General features: G+C 51.3%; 1 protein-coding gene across 1 annotated transcript in view; it reads right to left on the minus strand.

Annotated features, from left to right (window-relative positions):
- The window catches only part of LOC139234651 (myoferlin-like), a 183,475-nt gene that overhangs the window by 73,282 nt on the left and 83,008 nt on the right, over positions 1-27,185 (minus strand). Inside the window, exons 27-35 of the mRNA XM_070865333.1 lie at positions 26,038-26,140; positions 23,480-23,619; positions 21,602-21,769; positions 16,357-16,471; positions 14,683-14,760; positions 11,567-11,748; positions 8,722-8,880; positions 6,237-6,338; positions 3,533-3,694 (exon numbers count right to left, since the gene is read on the minus strand). Coding sequence (XP_070721434.1) covers positions 3,533-3,694; positions 6,237-6,338; positions 8,722-8,880; positions 11,567-11,748; positions 14,683-14,760; positions 16,357-16,471; positions 21,602-21,769; positions 23,480-23,619; positions 26,038-26,140 — 1,209 coding nt within the window. The remainder of the gene's footprint in view (positions 1-3,532; positions 3,695-6,236; positions 6,339-8,721; positions 8,881-11,566; positions 11,749-14,682; positions 14,761-16,356; positions 16,472-21,601; positions 21,770-23,479; positions 23,620-26,037; positions 26,141-27,185) is intronic.

Below are 27,185 nucleotides of genomic sequence, written 5' to 3' on the forward strand. Positions count from 1 at the left end.
ATTTGGTTTGGTGTGTGACTGAACCGCACTGACCAGGGACATCCCAGAATTTCATCCCCGGTCTGAGTTATCCCAGCAAACTGCCAGTATAACTCTGCAATGGGCATCAGCACCGGGGTCCAGAGAAGGAAAAAAATCAGCCCGCATTCCTGGTCCTGATCATTGCCCAGAGACCCCTGGGTTAGAGAGAGGGGAAATCAGCCAGGGTTCCTGCTCCTGATCACTGCCCAGTGACCCCTGGGTTAGAGAGAGAGGAAATCAGCCAGGGTTCCTGCTCCTGATCACAGCCCAGTGACCCCTGGGTTAGAGAGAGGGGAAATCAGCCAGGGTTCCTGCTCCTGATCACTGCCCAGTGACCCCTGGGTTAGAGAGAGGGGGAATCAGCCAGGGCTCCTGCTCCTGATCACTGCCCAGTGATCCCTGGATTAGAGAGAGGGGAAATCAGCCAGGGTTCCTGATCCTGATCACTGCCCAGTGACCCCTGGGTTGGAGAGAGGGGAAATCAGCCAGGGTTCCTGCTCCTGATCGCTGCCCAGTGACCGCTGGGTTAGAGAGAGAGGGGAAATCAGCCAGGGATCTTGCTCCTGATCACTGCCCAGTGACCCCAGGGTTAGAGAGAGGGGAAATCAGCCCGTGTTCCTGCTCCTGATCACTGCCCAGTGACCCCTGAGTTAGAGAGAGGGGAAATCAGCCAGGGTTCCTGCTCCTGATCACTGCCCAGTGACCCCTGGGTTAGAGAGAGGGGAAATCAGCCAGGGCTCTTGCTCCTGATCACTGCCCAGTGACCCCAGGGTTAGAGAGAGGGGAAATCAGCCAGGGTTCCTGCTCCTGATCACTGCCCAGTGACCCCTGGGTTAGAGAGAGGGGAAATCAGCCAGGGTTCTTGCTCCTGATCACTGCCCAGTGACCCCTGGGTTAGAGAGAGGGGAAATCAGCCAGGGTTCCTGCTCCTGATCACTGCCCAGTGACCCCTGAGTTAGAGAGAGGGGAAATCAGCTAGGGTTCCTGCTCCTGATCACTGCCCAGTGACCCCTGGGTTAGAGAGAGGGGAAATCAGCCAGGGTTCCTGCTCCTGATCACTGCCCAGTGACCCCTGGGTTAGAGAGAGGGTAAATCAGCCAGGGTTCCTGCTCCTGATCACTGCCCAGTGACCCCTGGGTTAGAGAGAGGGGAAATCAGCCAGGAACTCAGCAGAGGAGGACAAAGGGTTTGATTAGGACAGGGAAAATGGAGTACGAGAAGAAGCTTGCAGGGAACATTAAGGCGGATTGCAAAAGTTTCTATAGGTATGTAAAGAGAAAAAGGTTGGTGAAGACAAACGTAGGTCCCCTGCAGTCAGAATCAGGGGAAGTCATAACGGGGAACAAAGAAATGGCGGATCAATTGAACAAGTACTTTGGTTCGGTATTCACTAAGGAGGATACAAACAACCTTCCGGATATAAAAGGGGTCAGAGGGTCTAGTAAGGAAGAGGAACTGAGGGAAATCTTTATTAGTCGGGAAATTGTGTTGGGGAAATTGATGGGATTGAAGGCAGATAAATCCCCAGGGCCTGATGGCCTGCATCCTAGAGTACTTAAGGAGGTGGCCTTGGAAATAGCGGATGCATTGACAGTCATTTTCCAACATTCCATTGACTCTGGATCAGTTCCTATGGAGTGGAGGGTAGCCAATGTAACCCCACTTTTTAAAAAAGGAGGGAGAGAGAAAACAGGGAATTATAGACCGGTCAGCCTGACCTCAGTAGTGGGTAAAATGATGGAATCAATTATTAAGGATGTCATAGCAGTGCATCTGGAAAATGGTGACATGATAGGTCCAAGTCAGCATGGATTTGTGAAAGGGAAATCATGCTTGACAAATCTTCTGGAATTTTTTGAGGATGTTTCCAGTAAAGTGGACAAAGGAGAACCAGTTGATGTGGTATATTTGGACTTTCAGAAGGCTTTCGACAAGGTCCCACACAAGAGATTAATGTGCAAAGTTAAAGCACATGGGATTGGGGGTAGTGTGCTGACGTGGATTGAGAACTGGTTGTCAGACAGGAAGCAAAGAGTAGGAGTAAACGGGTACTTTTCAGAATGGCAGGCAGTGACTAGTGGAGTGCCGCAAGGTTCTGTGCTGGGGCCTCAGCTGTTTACATTGTACATTAATGATTTAGACGAGGGGATTAAATGCAGTATCTCCAAATTTGCGGATGATACTAAGTTGGGTGGCAGTGTGAGCTGCGAGGAGGATGCTATTAGGCTGCAGAGTGACTTGGATAGGTTAGGTGAGTGGGCAAATGCATGGCAGATGAAGTATAATGTGGATAAATGTGAGGTTATCCACTTTGGTGGTAAAAACAGAGAGACAGACTATTATCTGAATGGTGACAGATTAGGAAAAGGGAAGGTGCAACGAGACCTGGGTGTCATGGTACATCAGTCATTGAAGGTTGGCATGCAGGTACAGCAGGCGGTTAAGAAAGCAAATGGCATGTTGGCCTTCATAGCGAGGGGATTTGAATACAGGGGCAGGGAGGTGTTGCTACAGTTGTACAGGGCCTTGGTGAGGCCACACCTGGAGTATTGTGTACAGTTTTGGTCTCCTAACTTGAGGAAGGACATTCTTGCTATTGAGGGAGTGCAGCGAAGGTTCACCAGACTGATTCCCGGGATGGCAGGACTGACCTATCAAGAAAGATTGGATCAATTGGGCTTGTATTCACTGGAGTTCAGAAGAATGAGAGGGGACCTCATAGAAACGTTTAAAATTCTGACGGGTTTAGACAGGTTAGATGCAGAAAGAATGTTCCCAATGTTGGGGAAGTCCAGAACCAGGGGTCACAGTCTGAGGATAAGGGGTAAGCCATTTAGGACCGAGATGAGGAGAAACTTCTTCACCCAGAGAGTGGTGAACCTGTGGAATTCTCTACCACAGAAAGTAGTTGAGGCCAATTCACTAAATATATTCAAAAGGGAGTTAGATGAAGTCCTTACTACTCGGGGGATCAAGGGTTATGGCGAGAAAGCAGGAAGGGGGTACTGAAGTTTCATGTTCAGCCATGAACTCATTGAATGGCGGTGCAGGCTAGAAGGGCTGAATGGCCTGCTCCTGCACCTATTTTCTATGTTTCTATGTTTCTATGTGTTCCTGCTCCTGATCACTGCCCAGTGACCCCTGAGTTAGAGAGAGGGGAAATCAGCCAGGGTTCCTGCTCCTGATCGCTGGCGGTGTCCCCCGGTGTAAAGCCCACATGAGAACACCAGCTTTGGGTAGCACTGGGACCAACATGCACCTCTCCCTGGTGAATGAGCACGTGGCCAATCAGTCCCAGCCTCGCGGATGATCTATCAGGCAGTAAGCCAGCGGCCATCAAACCCCTTACCCAACCTGGATCAGCACTTGTGGGCCTGGAGAAAAGTTTGACTCAGTGAATGGTGACGTTAGTTGTAAACATTGGGAGCAGGCGGCCGTGTCCCGTCCCAGATGACGCAGTTGCTGCTTTAATGCTGAGATCAACAGAACGAGAATGAACACTTGAACCAACCACTGTGATGAAGTAGATGGGGTTGGCAAAGTTTGGGTTCTTCCTGTAGTTTTTCATTGGCGGGGTGCGGACCATCTCTCCGCTGCACTCCACCACCAGGCTCGGGTTTGTCACCCTCATCATGTTGTAGTTTTTGAGGTTTCTCAATCCCCAGGCAAGAATCTGAGGAAAAAGAAAGCCTTGCATTTATATAGCGCCTTTCACAACCTCAAGGACGTCCCAAAAACGCTTTACAATTTTGGAGTGTAGTCACTGTTGTAATGCAGGAAACGCAGCAGCCATTTTACGCACAGCAAGCTCCCACAAACAGCAATGTGATAATGACCAGATAATCTGTTTTTGTTATGTTGATTGAGGATAAATATTGGCCAGGACACCGGGGATAACTCCCCTGCTCTTCTTCCAGTAGTGTCATGGGAACTTTTATGTCCACTTGAGAGAGCAGACGGGGCCTCGGTTTAACGTCTCATCCGAAAGACGGCACCTCCGACAGTGCAGCACTCCCTCAGCACTGCACTGGGAGTGTCAGCCTAGATTTTTTTTTTGTGCTCAAGTCTCGGCGAGTGGGACTTGAGTGGGACCTTCTGACTCAAGAGGCGAGTGTGCTGCCCACTGAGCCACAGCTGATATTCAATCGATATCTGGCCTTCAGCAGTCTCCCTTTCCACCAGGGCAGGAAGATGTCTAGATTACGGCAAGCTCCCACAAACAGTAATGTGAAAGTGACCAGATCACGGGGACCGAAATTCAGCCTCCCGAAAAGGCCTCTTCCCGCCAGAATTGGGCGGCCAAGCGGCGAAGTCCAGTGGCCACCGCCAGCCAAATTCACCACGGTGGATTTTTCCGGCGGTTCCTTCCCACTCCCGCCCCGCTGCTGCCGACCGGCCCCTAAGCGCGCACCACCGATCCCCCGCACCTCCATCTAAATTCAGGGCGAAAAATCTTCGATCCGCCTCGCGGCGCTCCTGACAGCCTTTTCTGTCGGTGCACCTTGTTTTCAGTGGGTGGGACTTGGCTGCGCGGCGGCCATTAAAGGCGCGGGGTCCACTGCTGTGGTCGCCATTTTCGGTTTTTTTTTGCCGGCCGACTTCCGGACAAATGTGCCCACCCCGCCCCCCCCCCACCCCGGGTTTGGCCGGAACCCTCCCTGGTGACCCGGTGGACCGAACTAAAATCTTCGCAGAGCTCGCAGCGGCCGTCCCCTTTAAGGGGAGAAACGCTGTGACGCACACACGCGTGATGACGTCATCGCTGCTTCACTGATGATTGACAGCGGCAGACTCTCCGCCCCCATTATGGCCGACTTCTGGTCCGCTCAGAAAAAAAAAACGACAAAGAGCTGAATTTCGCGAACGAGGCCACCTCATCCAAAGCAACGGGAAAAAATCTTCACAAGCGGCAGGTCAGACCTGCTTTGGGTGGACCTGAATTTTTTTACCCCCCGTCTGTTTTAGTGAATTTGATTGAAGGATAACTATTGGCCAGGACTCCGGGGAAAACTCCCCTGCTCTTCTTCAAAATAATGCCATGGGATAATTTACACCCGGAAGATAGGGTCTCGGTTTAACATCTCATCCGGAAGAAGGTACCTCTTGACAGTCCCAACACTCCCTCAATACTGCACTGGGGGTGTCAGCCTGGATTAAGTGCTCAAGTCTCGGGAGTGGGTCTTGAACCCACAACCTTCTGACTCAGAGGCGAGAGTGCTACCCACTGAGCCACAGCTGACATCTAACATGAAGAAATGGACAGAATGGCCAGACTGGGTCACTCATGGGGTCAAAGTGCAGAGGTCAGGTGGCAGATCTTCCATCCCCCGCCCAAGTCTCACTGCCACCTCTCCGACGCTCCCTTATTGCCAGGAATGTTCCAATCACCGGGCGTGGATGTCAAACCCTCGTTAGATAATATTTCTTCCCCGAATCTCATTGTCACTTTGGTGATGTCCTGTACCTTTGGGCCTTGTGCGTTCCCTAACATTTCTCAAGAATAACACTGATGCAGTAATGGGCACTTTCCCATTTCCCCTCCCCCACCCCCAACCCCTCAGTAAATGCGACATCGGTAAACATCGACTGGTGTTGCCAACATTCCAGAGCAAGAACATGTGGATCTTTCTGCCCAACCAGCGAGTTGGGGGTGTGAGTGTGAGTGAGGGTGTGAGTGAGGGTGTGAGTGAGGGTGGGAGTGAGGGTGGGAGTGAGGGTGGGAGTGTGAGGGTGGGAGTGTGAGGGTGGGAGTGTGAGGGTGGGAGTGTGAGGGTGGGAGTGTGAGGGTGGGAGTGTGAGGGTGGGAGTGTGAGGGTGTGAGTGTGAGGGTGTGAGTGAGGGTGTGAGTGTGAGGGTGTGAGTGAGGGTGTGAGTGAGGGTGTGAGTGAGGGTGTGAGTGAGGGTGTGAGTGAGGGTGGGAGTGAGGGTGGGAGTGAGGGTGGGAGTGAGGGTGGGAGTGAGGGTGGGAGTGTGTGTGGGAGTGAGGGTGGGAGTGTGTGTGTGGGGGGAGTGTGTGGGGGGAGTGGGCGGTGTGTGGTTGGGGGGGTGGGCGGTGTGGGGTGGGGGAGTGGGCGGTGTGGGGTGGGGTGGGGGGGAGGGGTGTGTATGTGTGTGGGCGACAGCGTGGGAAGGAAGGTGACTGCGTGGGGGGGGAAGTGACAGCGCTGGGGGTGTCGGTTACGGGAGACCTGTGCCCATGGCTCAGGGTAGCTCACCTCGATGGTGGTCATCTGTAGCTGTGGCCGGACTCCGAGTGGCACCATGTACACTTCAGCATTTTTCATTGGAGGGCGAGGGGGCAGGTTCTGATCCTCATCCTGCAACGGCAGAAAACACCGCACTCTCACAAAAGTAACCTGTGCAATTTTGAAATATTTCTCCACGCTTAGCTCCTTATCCTGCTCTTGGATCACCTGCTCGCTGGACACCAGTAACAGGACTCCTCCTATTGACATCCAAAAACTGGGCCCCCTTCAACGTCTCTCATCCCCAGTCCGCCTGTTCTTGAGGGAACGTTGTCCTGCCCTTCTCTCTACCTCTTGTCCCGACACTCACGGTACATCCCAGCCGCATGGACACGGTTGTTAACTCGCTCATCACCTCCCAGATTCGGAGCCAATCCATGGTGCCAGCAATGTTCCCTACAAGGGCGGGTGGCCAAATGTCTGTCCTGGGACAGTCCCCGGATGAGGTACGGAGTCCCCGGGCAAACAATCTCCCCGGCTCACAAAACCCATCCCCAAAGTGCTCCCCCACCACCCCCCCCGGGCAGTGTGTACCCCGCCTGGCCTGCATTGTCCGTTTGCGTCTCTCGGGCTCTCGCCTCCCCTCAACACGCAACAAAATGTCCTGACTTGCCCAGTTTTCCCCCCCGAGATTCCTCCAGCTCCCGGACCCGCTTTCCCCAGTAACCCCATCGCCGTCGACACAGGCCACGACAGCTCCAAGCTGCGAGCTGGCTGCTGGGATCATCCTCAGGGAGCCCGCGAGATGGTCCACACACAACACAAGTGGAAAATAATGAAGAAAATCGAAGAGCAGAGAAGGGGTGGGGGGGGTGGGGAAAGAGTGAAATCACACGCACGGGGTGGAACTAACAGGAAATCAGAAGTGCGAAGAAAACCACGGACCCACGGAGAATTTCGCCAACTGCTTTCAGGCACATAATCGTGTCACGGGGGGATACAAGAGATGCAGCTTTAAATCACGGCCTCTCTCTGGCTCCAATTCTCAGGGCTGTTCGGCGGGCACAGAACACAGCGTCTGATCACCTTTCCTCTCTTCCCTCCCCTTCTCCTTCTCCCCCCCCCTCCTCCTCCTCCCCCCCAGCCCTCTCCTCCCCCCACCCCCTCCTCCTCCTCCCCCCCACCCCTCCTCCTCCCCTCCACCCCTCCTCCTCCCCTCCACCCCTCCTCCTCCCCTCCACCCCTCCTCCTCCCCTCCACCCCTCCTCCTCCCCTCCACCCCTCCTCCTCCCCTCCACCCCTCCTCCTCCCCTCCACCCCTCCTCCTCCCCCTCCACCCCTCCTCTTCCCCCTCCACCCCTCCTCTTCCCCCTCCACCCCTCCTCTTCCCCCTCCACCCCTCCTCCCCTCCTCCTCCTCCTCCTCCCCCCCAACCCCTCCTCCCCCCACCCCTCTTCCTCCTCCTCCCACCCCTCTTCCTCCTCCTCCCACCCCTCCTCCCCCCACCCCTCCTCCTCCTCCTCCTCCCACCCCTCCTCCTCCTCCTCCCCCTCCTCCCCCCCAACCCCTCCTCCTCCTCCCCCCACCCCTCCTCCTCCCCCCCCACCCCTCCTCCTCCCCCCCACCCCTCCTCCTCCCCCCCACCCCTCCACCCCTCCTCCCCCCCCACCCCTCCTCCTCCCCCCACCCCTCCACCCCTCCTCCTCCTCCTCCCCCTCCACCTCTCCTCCTCCTCCTCCCCCCCAACCCCTCCTCCCCCACCCCTCCTCCTCCTCCTCCCACCCCTCCTCCTCCCCCCCCACCCCTCCTCCTCCCCCCCCACCCCTCCTCCTCCCCCCCCCACCCCTCCTCCTCCCCCCCCACCCCTCCTCCTCCCCCCCACCCCTCCTCCTCCCCCCACCCCTCCTCCTCCTCCTCCCCCACCCCTCCTCCTCCTCCTCCCCCCCATCCTCTTCTTCCCACCCCTCCTCTCCTCTTCAACACTTCCCTGCACTATCCCCATATCCCTTGATTCCCTTAATATCCAAAAATCTATCGATCTCTGTCTTGAATATACTCAAAGACTGAGCCTCCACAGCCCTCTGGGGCAGAGAATTCCAAAGATTCACCCCCCTCTCAGTCCTAAATGGCCGACCCCTTATTCTGAGACTGTGCCCTGGTTCTAGACTCCCCAGGCCCAGGGGAAAAACATCCTCCCTGCATCTACCCTGTCCATCCCCCTCAGAATCTTATGTTTCAGTGAGATCACCTCTCATTTTTTTAAACTCTAGAGAATATCGGCCTAGTCTACTCAATCTCTCCTCATAGGACAATCCCCCCATCCCAGGAATCAGTCTGGTGAACCTTCGTTGCACTCCCTCTGTGGCAAGTAAATCCTTCCTTGGGTAAGGAGACCCAAACTGTACACAATACTCCAGGTGCAGTCGCACCAGGGCCCGATATAATTGCAGTAGCTGAAACAATCTTTTTCATGTTACCTGTGGATATTTTGTGAGCACATAAATAAATCAATTACTTTCTGTTTCATCAGTAGTTCGAAAGACACAAGGATTTCACCGCAGAACCTATCTCCTCTAAAGACCGGATGCCACTGTAGCATGGGAACGTGCTGCGTTGTTGAATCGAGATTCACACTCGGGTAGCACAGGGTGGTGCCCATATACTCGTGCTTGCCCTGGAAAAACATTGGACAAATATCAGCACAGCTTGTCCTTGATGCAACATTTCACTTGTTTTACGAATCGCCAGTTACCTCCAGGGTCTCTGGTGGCGAGCGGGACAGAGTCAAACCTCCTTCCCTCATTCCATCACATCCCCACCGACACCTGGGAGACCCTGGCCCAAAGACCACCCTAAGTGGAGGAAGTGCATCCGGGAGGGCGCTGAGCACCTCGAGTCTCGTCGCCGAGAGCGTGCAGAAACCAAGCGCAGGCAGCGGAAGGAGCGTGCGGCAAACCAGTCCCACCCACCCCTTACCCTCAACGACTATCTGTCCCACACCTGTGACAGGGACTGTGGCTCTGTATTGGACTCATTTTAAGAGTGGAAGCAAGGCTTCCTCGATTGCGAGGGACTGCCTATGATAATGATCACTCAGAGGGTGGTGAGTCTTTGGAATTCCCTGCCCCAGAGGGCTGTGGATGCTCAGAAGGCTGAGACAGATGGATTTTTGGAGTCTCGGGGAATCGAGGGATCGGGCGAGAAAGTGGAATTGAGGTCGAAGATCAGCCGTGATTTCAATGAATGGCGGAGAGGGCTCAAGGGGCCTATTCCTGCTCCTTTTTCTTATGTTCTTAAATCCCGATTAAATCGATTCGATTAGGGAGGACCAGGGGTCACAATTTTAAGTTGTACGAGGCCAGATCTCGGTGAGATGTCAGGAGATGGATCCTTTTCCCAGTGGGTCCCTGGAACAGGCTGCCCTCTCGTGCAGCGGAGAAGTCACCGAATCCCTTCCAACGAGAGTGGGACCTGTTTCTGGCTGGGGCGGAGATCAGCTCTTACAGAAGGTAGGTACTGCAGGGAATTCCGGGCCAGAGTGATCTCCTGGACTAGTTTCGATCGCCTCGATGGGTCGGGGAAGAATTTCCCTGATTTTTACCCCCCCAAAATTGGCCTGGGTTTTGTCTCTCCCGGGAGATCACATGGTTTGGGGTGGGGCGGAGCGTCTATGTTGTGATACACAGGGTATTGCAATTGTGTGGGACAGGCTCGATGGGCCAGAGGGTCTTTACTTGTCTGCCATTGTTCATGTGAGACAAGTGATTAGTTCTGGATTGCTCTGGCAAAAGGGCTGGCACACTCGGGTAGCACAGGGTGGTGCCCATATACTCGTGCTTGCCCTGGAAAAACATTGGACAAATATCAGCACAGCTTGTCCTTGATGCAACATTTCACTTGTTTTACGAATCGCCAGTTACCTCCAGGGTCTCTGGTGGCGAGCGGGACAAAGGTTACCATCGGGTCAGGTAACCTTTATCAGACAGCCACCCGAGACCAATGTTTCTGGCCAACAATGACCAGTGACATGGTTTGTAGGGGCAGTGATTGGTTTACATTCATCTTTAAGTGGGAAAAAGCCAGGGCAATCACCACTTTTCTCAGTGAAGAATAACCAGCTAATGAACCTGCACAAACACATGGTCTTGAAATACATGATTGGTGAACACATGGTTCCGAAATGCACAATTGGTGAATGCACTGCTCTGAAATGCACAATTGGTGAACACATGGTTCCAAAATGCATGTTTGGTTGAATACATGGTTCTGAAATGCACGATTGGTGAACACATGGTTCTGAAATGCACGTTTGGTGAACACATGGTTCTGAAATGCACGACTGGTAAGGAGAGGGTTCTGAAATGCATGTTTGGTGAACACTTGGTTTTGAAATGCACGTTTGGTGAACACTTGGTTCTGAAATGCACGTTTGGTGAACACATGGTTCTGAAATGCACGACTGGTGAACACATGGTTCTGAAATGCACGTTTGGTGAACACATGGTTCTGAAATGCACGTTTGGTGAACACATGGTTCTGAAATGCACGACTGGTGAACACATGGTTCTGAAATGCATGTTTGGTGAACACATGGTTCTGAAATGCATGTTTGGTGAACACATGGTTCTGAAATGCACGTTTGGTGAAACACATGGTTCTGAAATGCACGTTTGGTGAACACATGGTTCTGAAATGCACGACTGGTGAACACATGGTTCTGAAATGCACGTTTGGTGAACACATGGTTCTGAAATGCACGACTGGTGAACACATGGTTCTGAAATGCATGTTTGGTGAACACATGGTTCTGAAATGCACGTTTGGTGAAACACATGGTTCTGAAATGCACGTTTGGTGAACACATGGTTCTGAAATGCACGTTTGGTGAAACACATGGTTCTGAAATGCACGTTTGGTGAAACACCTGGTTCTGAAATGCACGACTGGTGAGCACCTGGTGCAGTTCGCTGATTGTTGATTACGGAGAGAAAGGTGACAAGATCACACAGTGTAAATGCATGTTGCCTGCACCAATGCAAAAGGCAGCAAAAAAGAGAGACAGAAGCCCATGTGAGGCTCACACACTACAATTCTCACTCAACGCTTCTGTTGCATCAAGCTCTGTGCAAACAGCACACAGTGTAGCATCTACACCAGAATGCAATATGAGGATCACATAGTGTGACTCTCCTGTCATTATACAACATCGGATCTGCCAGCTCACTGTGGCCAACGCCACAGGGGAGCTGCGGGTATAAGTGAACAGGGCTGGTTACAATTATGGAAGCTGGGGTATAACGTGTGGTATTGATTAAATCAAACCATGAGGATGGTGGGGAACCCCTAGAGACGTAACTTACCGCACGATTACTGTCGAACATTTCAAGCTTGACGTAAGGCGGGCTTTCAACAATTTCCCGCAGGTTGCCAAAGATTTCGATCTCGTCAAGTATCAGTGTTTGGTCCCAGGTCGGGTTTACAGTTCCCTTCACAACATCCGTCCGTTTGCTGTGGTACAGGAATGACATTTGGATGTAAGGGTCTGAAACAAAAGAACGAATTGCAATTCAATCCTTGCAGAAGTGTAAGTGCGGACCAGACCCAGCATCCCGCCTCCCGTTACAGATTGGGCTCAGGAAGCGTTCTGTCTCTGCGTCAGTGCTCTCGTGGCCCTTGTGACGATAAAATATATCGCGCGCTCTCCAACTTGGAGGGGTAGTGCCCTGGATCTGTGATTAAACTGGCTCTATGAGGAACGCCATTTTAACTGAAAATGGCTGTCTGAGATCAGCAGAATAGAATACAGCCCTGCTCCCTCCCTTGCATTGTCTATGGTGCTGGCTCCTCTCTCTCCATTATCCCACCGCACTGAAAATTTCTGCCACGTCAGCCGCGAGGTTCACCTGCGTTTGGCTGACCAACTGCGGGAGAAATTACAACAACAACTTGTATTTATATACCGCCTTTAACATAGTGAAACATCCCAAGGCGCTTAACAGGAGTATTTATAAGACCAAACAAATACACTTGATACTGAGCCACACTGTGCCCCTTGACACATGCACACACACCCCTGTATACACACACACACACCCCTGTATACACACACACACACCCTTGTATACATACACACACACTCACACACGTATACACACACACCCTTGTATACATACACACACACCCACACCCCTGTATACACACACACACACCCACACCCCTGTATACACACACACACACCCACACCCCTGTATACACACACACACACCCACACCCCTGTATACACACACACACACCCACACCCCTGTATACACACACACACACACCCATACACACACACACACACCCACACACACACACACCCCTGTATACACACACACGCACCCCTGTATGCACACACACACACACCCCTGTATACACACACCCACACCCACACCCCTTTATACACACACACCCACACCCCTGTATACACACACACACACACCACTGTACACACACACACACACACACACACACCCCTGTATACACACACACACACACCCCTGTATACACCCCCCACACCCCTGTACACACACCCCCACCCCCATATACACACACACACCCCCACACCCCTGTATACACACACACACACCCACACCCCTGTATACACACACACCCCTTTGGAAATGTACTTTTAATGTTGCATACACTGTTTCATGTACCCTTTTGCAATAAAACAAAATGTTGACCCGATCCTGCCAGAAGCTTCTGCAGCAGACAGTCTGTTTGCATAAACATGCTAACCCTGACTGAAACTGCTGATAGCTGATTAATAACCACCAGACAACATTAAGACTGTCCTGCTGAGATAAGTACCACCCATTGTGCTCCTCTGTATTATCAATAGTCTGTCGCTATACCAGACCTTAGAACGGCTGGATAAAGGTTGTAAAGATGCAGCACCAATTCACCCCTAAGAGATAATCAAATTACCAGCCATTATCTCTTGTACAGAACGCATCCAAAATATGCAAGAAGCCAATTACCCAATCAACCACTGTGGAAATCATGGGCCCAAATAGATGGCCAGGAAACTGGACAATCCGAAAACAATGCAAAACAATGATAATGATAGCACATTATCACACCCTAATCAAGTTACTGCTGGCTAGCCCACAAAAAACACTGACAAAGGAGACATTCGAAAAAAATGTAAAGACAAGGATGTGGTAATCATTAACTGATTGGAGAACTCGTTATCTGTTTTTGCTGACTGCAAGGGCAGAACCAATACACAGGATGGAACCATAACTTGTTTGTTCTACTGTGTAAATACATTGTGAAACTGTACCATATTGGGAGTCTCCGCTTAGCCTTTGACTGAGTGAGACTCTTCCTTGCTGCAAGTAAAACTTATTAAAGGAACATCTACCGGAGCTGATTGTGTCAGAGTCTTATATTGAGAGTCGAGATTTCGACACATCCCTGTACACACACACACACCCCTGTACACACACACACACACAATCACACACCCCTGTACACACACACACACACCCACCCCTGTACACACACACACACACACACACACCCCTGTACACACCCTTGTACACATACACACACACCCCTGTACACACACACCTGTACACACCCCCCGTACACACAACCCTGAACACACACCCACACACCTCTGTACACATAACCCTGTACACACATCCACACACCCCTGTACACACATCCACACACCCCTGTACACACGCCCACACACCCCTGTACACACGCCCACACACCCCTGTACACACACCCACACATACACCCCTGTACACACACACACATACACCCCTGTACACACACACAAAACCCTGTACACACACACAAAACCCTGTACACACCCCTGTACACATACCCCCCCCCATACACACAAACACCCCTGTACACACACCCACATACCTCTGTACACATAACCCTGTACACACATCCACACACCCCTATACACACACCCACACATACACCCCTGTACACACACGCCCCCCCTGTACACACACACACACACACACACACCTCTGTACACATAACCCTGTACACACATCCACACACCCCTGTACACACATCCACACACCCCTGTACACACCCACACACACCCCTGTACACACACCCACACATACACCCCTGTACACACACACACACACACACATACACCCCTGTACACAGACACAAAACCCTGTACACACACACAAAACCCTGTACACACCCCTGTACACACACCCCCCCCATACACACAAACACCCCTGTACACACACACACACATCCCTGTACACACACCCACATACCTCTGTACACATAACCCTGTACACACATCCACACACCCCTGTACACACATCCACACACCCCTGTACACACACCCACACACACGCCCCCCCCTGTACACACACACACACACACACACACATGCACCTATAAGCACAGATGTGAAGCCTGCGTCCTTTGTTAATGTGCCGACCTGCTGAGCTGCCCCTGTCGGTGGGGAGTAACCCTCGGCCCTGATAGATGTAGCCGCGGAACTGGAAAGCGGTGGGGGCTGCAGGAAGGAAGAGAAAGTGAGAGCGCTGGTCAGGTTGCGTTGCTCAGTTGCTCCCAGAGCCGCGAAGCAGACATTAAAATCCTTAAAACACTAGTGAGATTGTGGTAACGACACCGACCCTTGTTTAAAATACTAGTGAGACAACTGCACTGTGACTGCCCCAGTTTGTCTGACCCCGCTATCTTACCTGGGCAGAATATCCCAAACAATTACCACCCTTTGAACAAAGATTTTCTTTCCCCAAAAGGCCGGTCTTAAAATGTAAGCGGAATGCCAAGGTATCCTTCGTCCTCCTTTCACTGCGTCTCGAGATTGGAGGAATTTCATTGTTGCTAAAACCCTCAGAACTGAAACATGATGCACCATCTCCCCACTCAGCTCCAGGCCTGCCCTTGGGTACAACACAGCATCTCAAGGAACATCATCACAGGCTGGCCCTTGAAGAGAGGATGACTTGCTTCCACGGCAAAAAGGGATGAGTTCACAGGTGTTCCAATGAAGGACCTAATATTCCAGATCCCGAACTACATCCTGAAGGGTGGAAATTCCTGTGTGTGGATTTTTTTTACGTGGGGTGACCGTTGCACACCAGCCACCACACGGGGCTTGACAGAGCGAGGTCTTGGTCCAGTGGCAAGGGTTAACCAGGACGACTGGAGACCAGCTCTGCTGCACGGACCGAGTGCGCGCACATATCGCACTGGCCCCGAACTCGCGCCTCTCCCCGGGCCCCGATCACGTCCCTCCACAGTCTCTCGCCGCTCCTTCGCCCCGACCTCGCCGCTCCTGCTGTACCTGCCCACGCTCCAATCAGCGAGCTGAACCTTGGTGACGTCACTCTTCGCTGCCGTCGCCCTCCTGCACCAGCTCGCGCTGTACCTCGCCGTGGTACACCTCCACGCTGCCCGTGGCCGCCGCTCACCCGCTCCTTTTATGGCCCCGACCTGCCGCTGGTGTTCCCTCGCAGGCCGGAGCCTCCATGCTGAATAGGGGGAACAGGCAACAGCCTATATAAAGAAATGAAAGAAAGACTTGCATTTCTATAGCACCTTTCCTGAGAAAGCAGGAAAGGGGTACTGAAGGAATGATCAGCCATGATCTTATTGAATGGTGGTGCAGGTTCGAAGGGCCGAATGGCCTACTCCTGCTCCAATTTTCTATGTTTCACAACCTCAGGATGTCCCAAAGTGCTTTACAGCCAATGAAGCACTTTTGGAGTGTAGTCGCTGTTTTAATGTGGGAAACGCGGCAGCCAATTTGCGCACAGCAAGCTCCCACAATGTGATAATGACCAGATTAGTGATGCTAGTTGAGTGATAAATACCCGCCAGGGCACTGGGGAGACCTCTTATGCTTTTCTTTGAAATAGTGCCGTGGGATCTTTGACATCCACCTGAAAGAGCAGACGGTGCCTCGGTTTTACGTCTCATCCAAAAGACAGCACCGCCGACAGTGCAGCACTCCCTCAGCACTGCGCTGGAGTGTCAAGCTGGATTTTTGTGCCCAAGTCTCTGGAGTGGGACTTGAACCCACAACCTTCTGACTCAGAGGCGAGTGTGCTGGCCACTGACACATTAACTGCTTTAAACTTACGGTCCAGCAGACAGGATATAAAGGGCGCAGTCATCCCATAAAGCTCCTGATTCCCAACCGTCTCCTCCTCTTTAGGTTCAAGCTCGTCCAACTGAGTGTCACTGTTTTCCCGATACTGAAAATAGACCAAGCCATCGTGTCAGACACAGCACTGTTACTGTGAGCACTCACAAACCACCCCTCCACTGCCCAAATACCCCGTACAATTTCACGCCTTCCTTTATCAATTTGGTGTTCACTAAGCAAAGGATATTAGTGCTAGAGAATCGGAACACTTCAGGCATCCTCTGACAGCATCAAACACTCCCAGGGCAGGTACAGGGGGTTAGATACAGAGTAAAGCTCCCTCTACACTGTCCCATCAAACACTCCCAGCGCAGGTACAGCACGGGGTTAGATACAGAGTAAAGCTCCCTCTACACTGTCCCATCAAACACTCCCAGTGCAGGTACAGCACGGGTTAGATACAGAGTAAAGCTCCCTCGACACTGTCCCATCAAACACTCCCAGCGCAGGTACAGCACGGGTTAGATACAGAGTAAAGCTCCCTCTACACTGTCCCTTCAAACACTCCCAGGGCAGGTACAGCATGGGGTTAGATACAGAGTAAAGCTCCCTCTACACTGTTCCATCAAACACTCCCAGGGCAGGTACAGGGGGTTAGATACAGAGTAAAGCTCCCTCTACACTGTCCCATCAAACACTCCCAGGGCAGGTACAGCACGGGGTTAGATACAGAGTAAATCTCCCTCTACACTGTCCCATCAAACACTCCCAGGGCAGGTACAGGGGGTTAGATACAGAGTAAAGCTCCCTCTACACTGTCCCATCAAACACTCCCAGGGCAGGTACAGCACGGGTTAGATACAGAGTAAATCTCCCTCTACACTGTTCCATCAATCACTCCCAGGGCAGGTATAGGGGGTTAGATACAGAGTAAAGCTCCCTCTACACTGTCCCATCAAACACTCCCAGGGCAGGTACAGGGGGTTAGATACAGAGTAAAACTCCCTCGACACTGTCCCAGCAAACACTCCCAGGGCAGGTACAGCGCGGGGTTAGATACAGAGTAAAGCTCCCTCGACACTGTCCCATCAAACACTCCCAGGGCAGGTACAGCACGGGTTAGATACAGAGTAAAGCTCCCTCGACACTGTCCCATCAAACACTCCCAGCGCAGGTACAGCACGGGTTAGATACAGAGTAAAGCTCCCTCTACACTGTCCCTTCAAACACTCCCAGGGCAGGTACAGCATGGGGTTAGATACAGAGTAAAGCTCCCTCTACACTGTTCCATCAAACACTCCCAGGGCAGGTACAGGGGGTTAGATACAGAGTAAAGCTCCCTCTACACTGTCCCATCAAACACTCCCAGGGCAGGTACAGCACGGGGTTAGATACAGAGTAAATCTCCCTCTACACTGTCCCATCAAACACTCCCAGGGCAGGTACAGGGGGTTAGATACAGAGTAAAGCTCCCTCTACACTGTCCCATCAAACACTCCCAGGGCAGGTACAGCACGGGTTAGATACAGAGTAAATCTCCCTCTACACTGTTCCATCAATCACTCCCAGGGCAGGTATAGGGGGTTAGATACAGAGTAAAGCTCCCTCTACACTGTCCCATCAAACACTCCCAGGGCAGGTACAGGGGGTTAGATACAGAGTAAAACTCCCTCGACACTGTCCCAGCAAACACTCCCAGGGCAGGTACAGCGCGGGGTTAGATACAGAGTAAAGCTCCCTCGACACTGTCCCATCAAACACTCCCAGGGCAGGTACAGCACGGGTTAGATACAGAGTAAAGCTCCCTCGACACTGTCCCATCAAACACTCCCAGCGCAGGTACAGCACGGGTTAGATACAGAGTAAAGCTCCCTCTACACTGTCCCTTCAAACACTCCCAGGGCAGGTACAGCATGGGGTTAGATACAGAGTAAAGCTCCCTCTACACTGTTCCATCAAACACTCCCAGGGCAGGTACAGGGGGTTAGATACAGAGTAAAGCTCCCTCTACACTGTCCCATCAAACACTCCCAGGGCAGGTACAGCACGGGGTTAGATACAGAGTAAATCTCCCTCTACACTGTCCCATCAAACACTCCCAGGGCAGGTACAGGGGGTTAGATACAGAGTAAAGCTCCCTCTACACTGTCCCATCAAACACTCCCAGGGCAGGTACAGCACGGGTTAGATACAGAGTAAATCTCCCTCTACACTGTTCCATCAATCACTCCCAGGGCAGGTATAGGGGGTTAGATACAGAGTAAAGCTCCCTCTACACTGTCCCATCAAACACTCCCAGGGCAGGTACAGGGGGTTAGATACAGAGTAAAACTCCCTCGACACTGTCCCAGCAAACACTCCCAGGGCAGGTACAGCGCGGGGTTAGATACAGAGTAAAGCTCCCTCGACACTGTCCCATCAAACACTCCCAGGGCAGGTACAGCACGGGGCTAGATACAGAGTACTGAGGATATAACGAGCATGGTGGATAGAGGTATACCGCTGGATGTGGTGTATTTAGATTTTCAAAAGGCATTCGATAAGGTGCCACACAAAAGGTTACTGCAGAAGATAAAGGTACGCGGAGTCAGAGGAAATGTATTAGCATGGATCGAGAATTGGCTGGCTAACAGAAAGCAGAGAGTCGGGATAAATGGGTCCTTTTCGGGTTGGAAATCGGTGGTTAGTGGTGTGCCACAGGGATCGGTGCTGGGACCACAACTGTTTACAATATACATAGATGACCTGGAAGAGGGGACAGAGTGTAGTGTAACAAAATTTGCAGATGACGCAAAGATTAGTGGGAAAGCGGGTTGTGTAGAGGACACAGAGAGGCTGCAAAGAGATTTAGATAGGTTAAGTGAATGGGCTAAGGTTTGGCAGATGGAATACAATGTCGGAAAGTGTGAGGTCATCCACCTTGGAAAAAAAACAGTAAAAGGGAATATTATTTGAATGGGGAGAAATTACAACATGCTGCAGTGCAGAGGGACCTGGGGGTCCTTGTGCATGAATCCCAAAAGATTAGTTTGCAGGTGCAGCAGGTAATCAGGAAGGCGAATGGAATGTTGGCCTTCATTGCGAGAGGGATGGAGTACAAAAGCAGGGAGGTCCTGCTGCAACTGTACAGGGTATTGGTGAGGCCGCACCTGGAGTACTGCGTGCAGTTTTGGTCACCTTACTTAAGGAAGGATATACTAGCTTTGGAGGGGGTACAGAGACGATTCACTAGGCTGATTCCGGAGATGAGGGGGTTACCTTATGATGATAGATTTGAGTAGACTGGGTCTTTACTCGTTGGAGTTCAGAAGGATGAGGGGTGATCTTATAAAAATAATGAAAGGGATAGACAAGATAGAGGCAGAGAGGTTGTTTCCACTGGTCGGGGAGACTAGAACTAGGGGGCACAGCCTCAAAGTACGGGGGAGCCAATTTAAAACCGAGTTGAGAAGGAATTTCTTCTCCCAGAGGGTTGTGAATCTGTGGAATTCTCTGCCCAAGGAAGCAGTTGAGGCTAGCTCATTGAATGTATTCAAATCACAGATAGATAGATTTTTAACCAATAAGGGAATTAAGGGTTACGGGGAGCGGGCGGGTAAGTGGAGCTGAGTCCACGGCCAGATCAGCCATGATCTTGTTGAGTGGCGGAGCAGGCTCGAGGGACTAGATGGCCTACTCCTGTTCCATGTTCTTATGTTCTTATGTTCAAAGGCACAGGCACAATGGGCCAAATGGCCTCCTTCTGTGCTGTTGGAATCTATCACCTGATCGCTACCTTTGTACAGATTGCATAAAATGAGTGAGTGTAACAATACGTCCGAGCCCACCGAATATGGGGAAACGTTTGGTTACTGTCGCAGGCCACTGATTCGCTGCCGACCGCGGTGCGTTTGTGCGCCAAGCTCACCGCCGCATGACGAAAAGCGTTAAATTATTTTTATTTTTAAAGATCTCTTAAGCTTTTGACGGCCCATCTTCGTGCAAGAAGACTAATGTATTTACTTCATGGGTTCTTTGCTTCAGAATTCATAGCAACACATTGCCATTAAGAACAAGTTGGTTTATTAGCAAAAGGTTTAACAATCACACGACACATTACCTGTTCATCCACCAGGCTCACAACCACCTGCCTCATCGTGGATTCCCCGAACCCAACTGGCCGGGGTTTTATTGAGTCTTGTGAACATCACGTGACTGGTTAAGCCACTCCCAACTCAACAGCTAAACAACTATTTTATGTCATACAATTAATTACCTAAGTGCCCCCCCCCTGCTAAAGGGGCACAACAACTAGAAAGCCGAATAAATCAAATAAAAATTTGGTTGCCGGGGGTGATGATGCACTCCAGCCTCTCCGGCGCCCAACTCTCACGGAAAGCCGCGAGCGTACCGGTGGACACCGCGTGCTCCATCTCCAGGGACACCCTGGCTCGGATGTAACCACGGAAGAGAGGCAGGCAGTCGGGCTGAACGACACCCTCGACCGCCCGCTGCCTAGACCGGCTGATGGCCCCCTTGGCCGTGCCCAGGAGCAGTCCTACGAGGAGGCCTTCCGACCTGCCCACTCCCCTCCGCACAGGGTGCCCAAAGATCAGGAGCTTGGGACTGAAGTGCAACCAGAATTTGAGGAGAAGCCCCTTCAAATATTGGAAGAGGGGCTGCAACCTCGCACACTCAACATACACATGGAACACGGACTCCTCCAGACCGCAGAAATTACAGGCGGCCTGGGAGCCCGTGAACTGACTTAAAAACTTATTGCACGGGACTGCTCCGTGCACCACCCTCCAGGCCAAGTCCCCAATAAATAGAGGGAGGACTCCTGCACAGAGAGCCCCTCATTGGGGCAACAGCTCTACAACTATTTTATTTATGAACATTAAACATGTGCCCCCTGATTAAAGCGGGGGTGTCACACTCCAGAAACTTTCCAAGTGCCCTTTTTTTTTTTGAGGGCACCAAAAATACAAATTATACAAGTGCCCCCTGGCTAAAAGGTGGCGAGGGGGGGGGGAAACACTAAAACTGACAAACATAGACAAATCAAACTTTAAACATTAAGGATCAAATTAAAATTTGGTTGCCAGGGGTGATGATGCACTCCAGTCCCTCCGGCGCCCACTTCTCGCGGAAGGCCGCGAGCGTACCGGTGGACACCGCGTGCCCCATCTCCAGGGACCCAACAGCTCTCCAAAGCTGTGAGCATTCTCGCAGGTGCAGACATTACAGAGACACGTACCAAAGAACCTTCCAGTCTGAAAATGGCGGCTGGGCCCAGTTGTTCCTTGGGGACCATCTTCCTCCTCCAGCGTCTGCGGCGGTAAGTGTCCCCCTTGTTCGGTTTGACATGGAACTTCCAACCAAATAGAGGGGCGTATTCCCATCCATCTGTATCGAACTCTTCTTTCTGTGGGACATTGGCTCCGCAAGTTTAAAAAGGTCCCCGTTTTGTTGCAGAGTTATTTTAACACAGCATTCAGAATTTTAAAAGTCTTAATTTGCTTTACAAATTGCATTTGAACCCATCATTTTAGTAACATATTTGGACAAGTCGATGCAGGAAAACAATTTCCTCTGGTGGGGAATCAGGAATGAACAGGCAAAATGAGGTCGTTTCGGAGTGAAATCATGAAGCACTTCTTCACAGAACGGGTGATGGAAACGTGGAACTCTCTCCCACAAAAGGCTGTGGATGCTGAGGGAAAATTGGAGGCACAGATCGATCGATTCTTGTTAGGCAAGGGTATTGAGCCAAGGCGGGTAAATGGGGTTGAGGTGCAGATCAGCAATGAACTAATCGAATAGCCACGCAGGTTCGAGGGGCTGAATGGGCTCCTCTTGTCCCTATGTTCGACACCGTGTGTCATCATCATAGGCAGTCCCTCAAAGCGAGGATGACTTGCTTCCACGCCATAAAGGGATGAGTTCACAGGTGTTTCAATGAAGGACCTAATACTCCAGATCCTGAACTACATCCTCAAGGGTGGAAGATGCCTGTGCGTGGATTTTTTTCCACACCAGCCACCACACGGGCTTGACAGAGCGAGGTCTTGGTCCAGTGGCAAGGGTTAACCAAGACGACTGGAGACCAGCTCTGCTGCACGGACCTAGTGCGCGCACATATCGCAGTGTGGGTGTAGCCATGGCTGCTAGCTCATGCTCATGCCAATGTCTGCACTCCTCCAATTCTGGCCTCATACACACCTCTGAGTTTAATCACATTTGGGGACCCACTTTCCGAACTTTCAAATACAAATAGCGTCAGCTGGTAAGCAGCAGCCTATACACATGCACAACATACAAAGCAGAAATCACGTGTCAGTAAATCACGTGACGAAGGAGGATACGGAATTCTGGAGACCCTGCGTTCAAGGGGCGAAGGATGCCTGGCCCCAGATGGGACACAAATCTCACAACCTTGCAGAAAAGACAAAAACAGACTTCCATTTCTGTAGCATCATTCACAACCTCAGGGCATCCCAAAGCGCTTTACAGCCAATGAAGTACTTTTGAAGTGCCGACAGCGCTGTAATGTGGGAAACGCGGCAGCCAATTTGCGCACAGCAAGTTCCCATAAACAGCAATGAGATAAGGTCCAGATAATCTTTTTCTTGGTTGAGGGATAAATATTGGCCAGGACACCGGGGAGAACTCCCCTGGCTCTTCTTCGAAATGTGCTGTGGAATCTCTTATGTCCACCTAATGGGGCAGACGGGGCCTCGATTTAACGTCTCAACCAAAAGACGGCACCTCCGACTGTGCAGCACTCCCTCAGCACTGCACTGGAGTGGCAGGCTGGCCTTTTTGCGGTCAAAGACTCCGGGGTGGGACTTGAACCCACAATCTTCTGACTCAGAGGCGAGAGTGACATTAATCTGTTTACAGATCGACCATCCCCGATAAAAATAGCAGTTCCGGACACTTGCTCGAAGGTGTGAATTTCAAGGCATGGCTGAAAAATATACCAACGACAGGACCATCCCCTCTGCCCCAACCCCCACCCCCCCACCCCGTCCCCAAATCCAATCCCCCTTTCCCCAGACCCCACGTTAAAACCACAGAGGCTAATGTGGCATACAGGCATTGAATTCCAGGATCGATTGCGGTGATACTGCACCTTACTGTGACGAGACCGGTCGTACATCCTGGTCCGCTTTCTCACCCACCGACGGCGTTTGTGCGTGTGGTAGGCTTTCTCGGTGGGATTCCAGTAGTTTGGGATCCTGTCTGGTGGGACAACTCTGCCATACTCCCATCCTTCGTGAAGCAGAAAAAACTTTATAAAATAGTCAGCAAATAGTCATCCGTTAACCCAGCCTGGGTGCCCCGTAGGGCTCCTGGAGCAGCACAGCAGTGAGCAGGAGAGGAGGGGACAACAACAACAAATTGAATTTATATAGCGCCTTTAACGTCCCACGGGAGTTTTATGAGATAAGAAATTTGACACCGAGCGGCATAAGTAGAAATTAGTGCAGGCGACCAAAAGCTTGGTAGGTTTTAAGGAGCATCTTGAAGGAGGAAAGTGAGGTAGAGTGGTAGAGAAGTTTAGGCAGGAGTTCCAGAGCTTGGGGCCCAGGCAACAGAAGGCACAGCCATCGAGGGTTGAGCGATTATAATCAGGGATGCTCAGGAGGGCAGAATTGAAGTGAGATGAATCAAGACGTCATGGTTAGACACCAAGCCTGGAGTTCAAAATAGTATGACACTAAGTTGGGTGGCAGTGTGAGCTGCGAGGAGGATGCTATGAGGCTGCAGAGCGACTTGGATAGGTTAGGTGAGTGGGCAAATGCATGGCAGATGAAGTATAATGTGGATAAATGTGAGGTTGTCCACTTTAGTGGTAAAAACAGAGAGACAGACTATTATCTGAATGGTGACAGATTAGGAAAAGGGGAGGTGCAACGAGACCTGGGTGTCATGGTACATCAGTCATTGAAGGTTGGCATGCAGGTACAGCAGGCGGTTAAGAAAGCAAATGGCATGTTGGCCTTCATAGCGAGGGGATTTGAGTACAGGGGCAGAGAGGTGTTACTACAGTTGTACAGGGCCTTGGTGAGGCCACACCTGGAGTATGGTGTACAGTTTTGGTCTCCTAACTTGAGGAAGGACACTCTTGCTATTGAGGGAGTGCAGCGAAGGTTCACCAGACTGATTCCCGGGATGGTAAGACTGACATATCAAGAAAGAATGGATCAACTGGGCTTGTATTCACTGGAGTTCAGAAGAATGAGAGGGGATCTCATAGAAACGTTTAAAATTCTGACGGGTTTAGACAGGTTAGATGCAAGAAGAATGTTCCCGATGTTGGAGAAGTCCAGAACCAGGGGTCACAGTCTAAGGATAAGGGGTAAGCCATTTAGGACCAAGATGAGGAGAAACTTCTTCACCCAGAGAGTGGTGAACCTGTGGAATTCTCTGCCACAGGAAGTTGTTGAGGCCAATTCACTAAATATATTCAAAAAGGAGTTAGATGTGGTCCTTACTACTAGGGGGATCAAGGGGTATGGTGAGAAAGCAGGAATGGGGTACTGAAGTTGCATGTTCAGCCATGAATTCATTGAATGGTGGTGCGGGCTCGAAGGGCCGAATGGCCTACTCCTGCACCTATTTTCTATATTTTTATGTATGGGGGCAGGAAGGCAAGACTAAGGAAGGTAAAAACGAAGGCAGTCTTGATTTCCCGGGAAAGAATGAGTTAGAGTAGGAGAGAATGCAATGAAAAGACTTGCATTTATATAGCGCCTTTCACGGCCACCAGACGTCCCAAAGCGTTTTACAGCCAATGAAGTACTTTTTGAAGTATAGTCACTGGAGTAACCTGGCAGCCAATTTGCGCACAGCAAGCTCCCACAAACTGCAATTAAATAAATGACCGTATCATCTGTTTTTGGTTATGTTGATTGAGGGATAAATATTGGCCGGGACACCGAGGATAACTCCCCTGCTCTTCTTCGAAATAGTGCCGTGGGATCTTTTACGTCGAGCTGAGAGAGCAGACGAGGCCTCGGTTTAACATCTCATCTGAAAGATGGCACCTCCGACAATGCAACACTCCCTCGGTATTGCACTGGGAGTGTCAACCTAGATTTTTATGCTCAAGTCCCTGGAGTGGGACTTGAACCCACAACCTTCAGAATCAGGAAGCGAGAGTGCCACCCACAAAGCCATGGCTGACAGTTAGGATAGAGAGAGGAGGAACAGCGTGTAGGATGGTGTACTTATAGCTTTGGGGGAATAAGTGTGAAGCTCAGAGGAGCAATGGGCTTAGTGCCACTGATTAAATGGAGACAAGAAAGGCTGAGATAGAGAGAGCTTAGCATACGCCTGGGCGATATTAGCCTAACCCGCCCATCGGAAAACCAATGGGATCGCTGGTTTCACAGCCCGCCCATCACTTTCCACGGAGAACAATATTGGCCGGGTGTAAAACCAGTGTCGCACCCGGATTTCCCACCCGGTGAGTGAGGTTAAAATTGTCTCCTGTACATTTTTGAGAGCTCTGCAGTTGACTCGGTGAACTCCACAAGACGAAGATTTTATTCATAGTGTCCGGGAGCCAAATTCATCTCTAATTGAGAAACATCCCGACGCAATGAGTGAAAGTGGTTACAGTTCAAAGGGGAGATGGCTTTGGCCGGTCACAGACCCATCTGCGTTGGGCAATGTGCTCCTTACCATGTTCATCAACTGCTCGACTCAGATCCACGTTCCAATCCTCCTTCCATTCCCACCCGGCGGGACATTCGATCTCTTCCATCGATAGATGCCTGTTCCCTTTCTGAAAGACACAGAGAAAGTGTACAGTGCTCCAGAACAGAAGGAGCTCTCTACACTGCTTCTTAAACAAACATGAAATGGCGGGGACTGTGTTGCATGCTGTCCTTTTATTTCTGGGACCCGGGTTGGAATCAGGTCTTGACCCAGGAGATGCACGTCTCTCTCCTCCGCCTACTGCAAGGGCCCTCCTCCTGCTGTCCGGTGCCTTTGGAGGCCAAAGTTCGGGCACTCACTGCAGGGGGGTGTGGTCCCATACAGGTCCTGAGGTCAATCACTGGTTACGTGAGGGAAGTTTGCAACAGCCACGCGCTGTAAATTTCCAGCTCCGAGCCAATTTGCAAACACCGCTCAGCTACCGGGAGATAACCTGCCAGGGAACTCAGTCAAAAATAACTAACTTCTGTTCCCACTGACACTGTGGCATCTGAAACATAGAAACATAGAAAATAGGTGCAGGAGTAGGCCATTCGAGCCTGCACCACCATTCAATACGATCATGGCTGATCATTCACCTCAGTACCCCATTCCTGCTTTCTCTCCATACCCCTTGATCTCTTTAGCCGTAAGGGCCGTATCTAACTCCCTTTTGAATATATCTAACAAACTGGCCTCAACAACTTCCTGCAGTAGAGCATTCCATAGGTTCACCACTCTCTGAGGGAAGAAGTTTCTCCTCATCTCGGTCCTAAATGGCTTACCCCTTATCCTTAGACTGTGACCCCTGGTTCTGGACTTCCCCAACATCGGGAACATTCTTCCTGCATCTAACCTGTCCCGTCCCGTCAGAATTTTATATGTTTCGATGAGATCCCCTCTCATAGAAGTGTCGCAGGTGTTTGAAAATCATAGTTTTGATAATCCTGCTCACAATTAAATAATGAAGAAACCAAAAGTATTCTGTGCAGATTAGTTTTCGTCCCAATCAGTCAGGCGTTGATGTCTGCCGGTCATTAAGTTGAATTATTGGGCCTCAAGTCCTGCATTTGGGCACCGGTGGAATCGGGCTGGGTCTTCTGCGCTCGGTTTCTCCCCCCGGAGCGGGGGCA

The sequence above is a fragment of the Pristiophorus japonicus genome, chromosome 22 (assembly GCF_044704955.1).
Source record: "Pristiophorus japonicus isolate sPriJap1 chromosome 22, sPriJap1.hap1, whole genome shotgun sequence".
Lineage (NCBI taxonomy): Eukaryota > Metazoa > Chordata > Chondrichthyes > Pristiophoridae > Pristiophorus > Pristiophorus japonicus.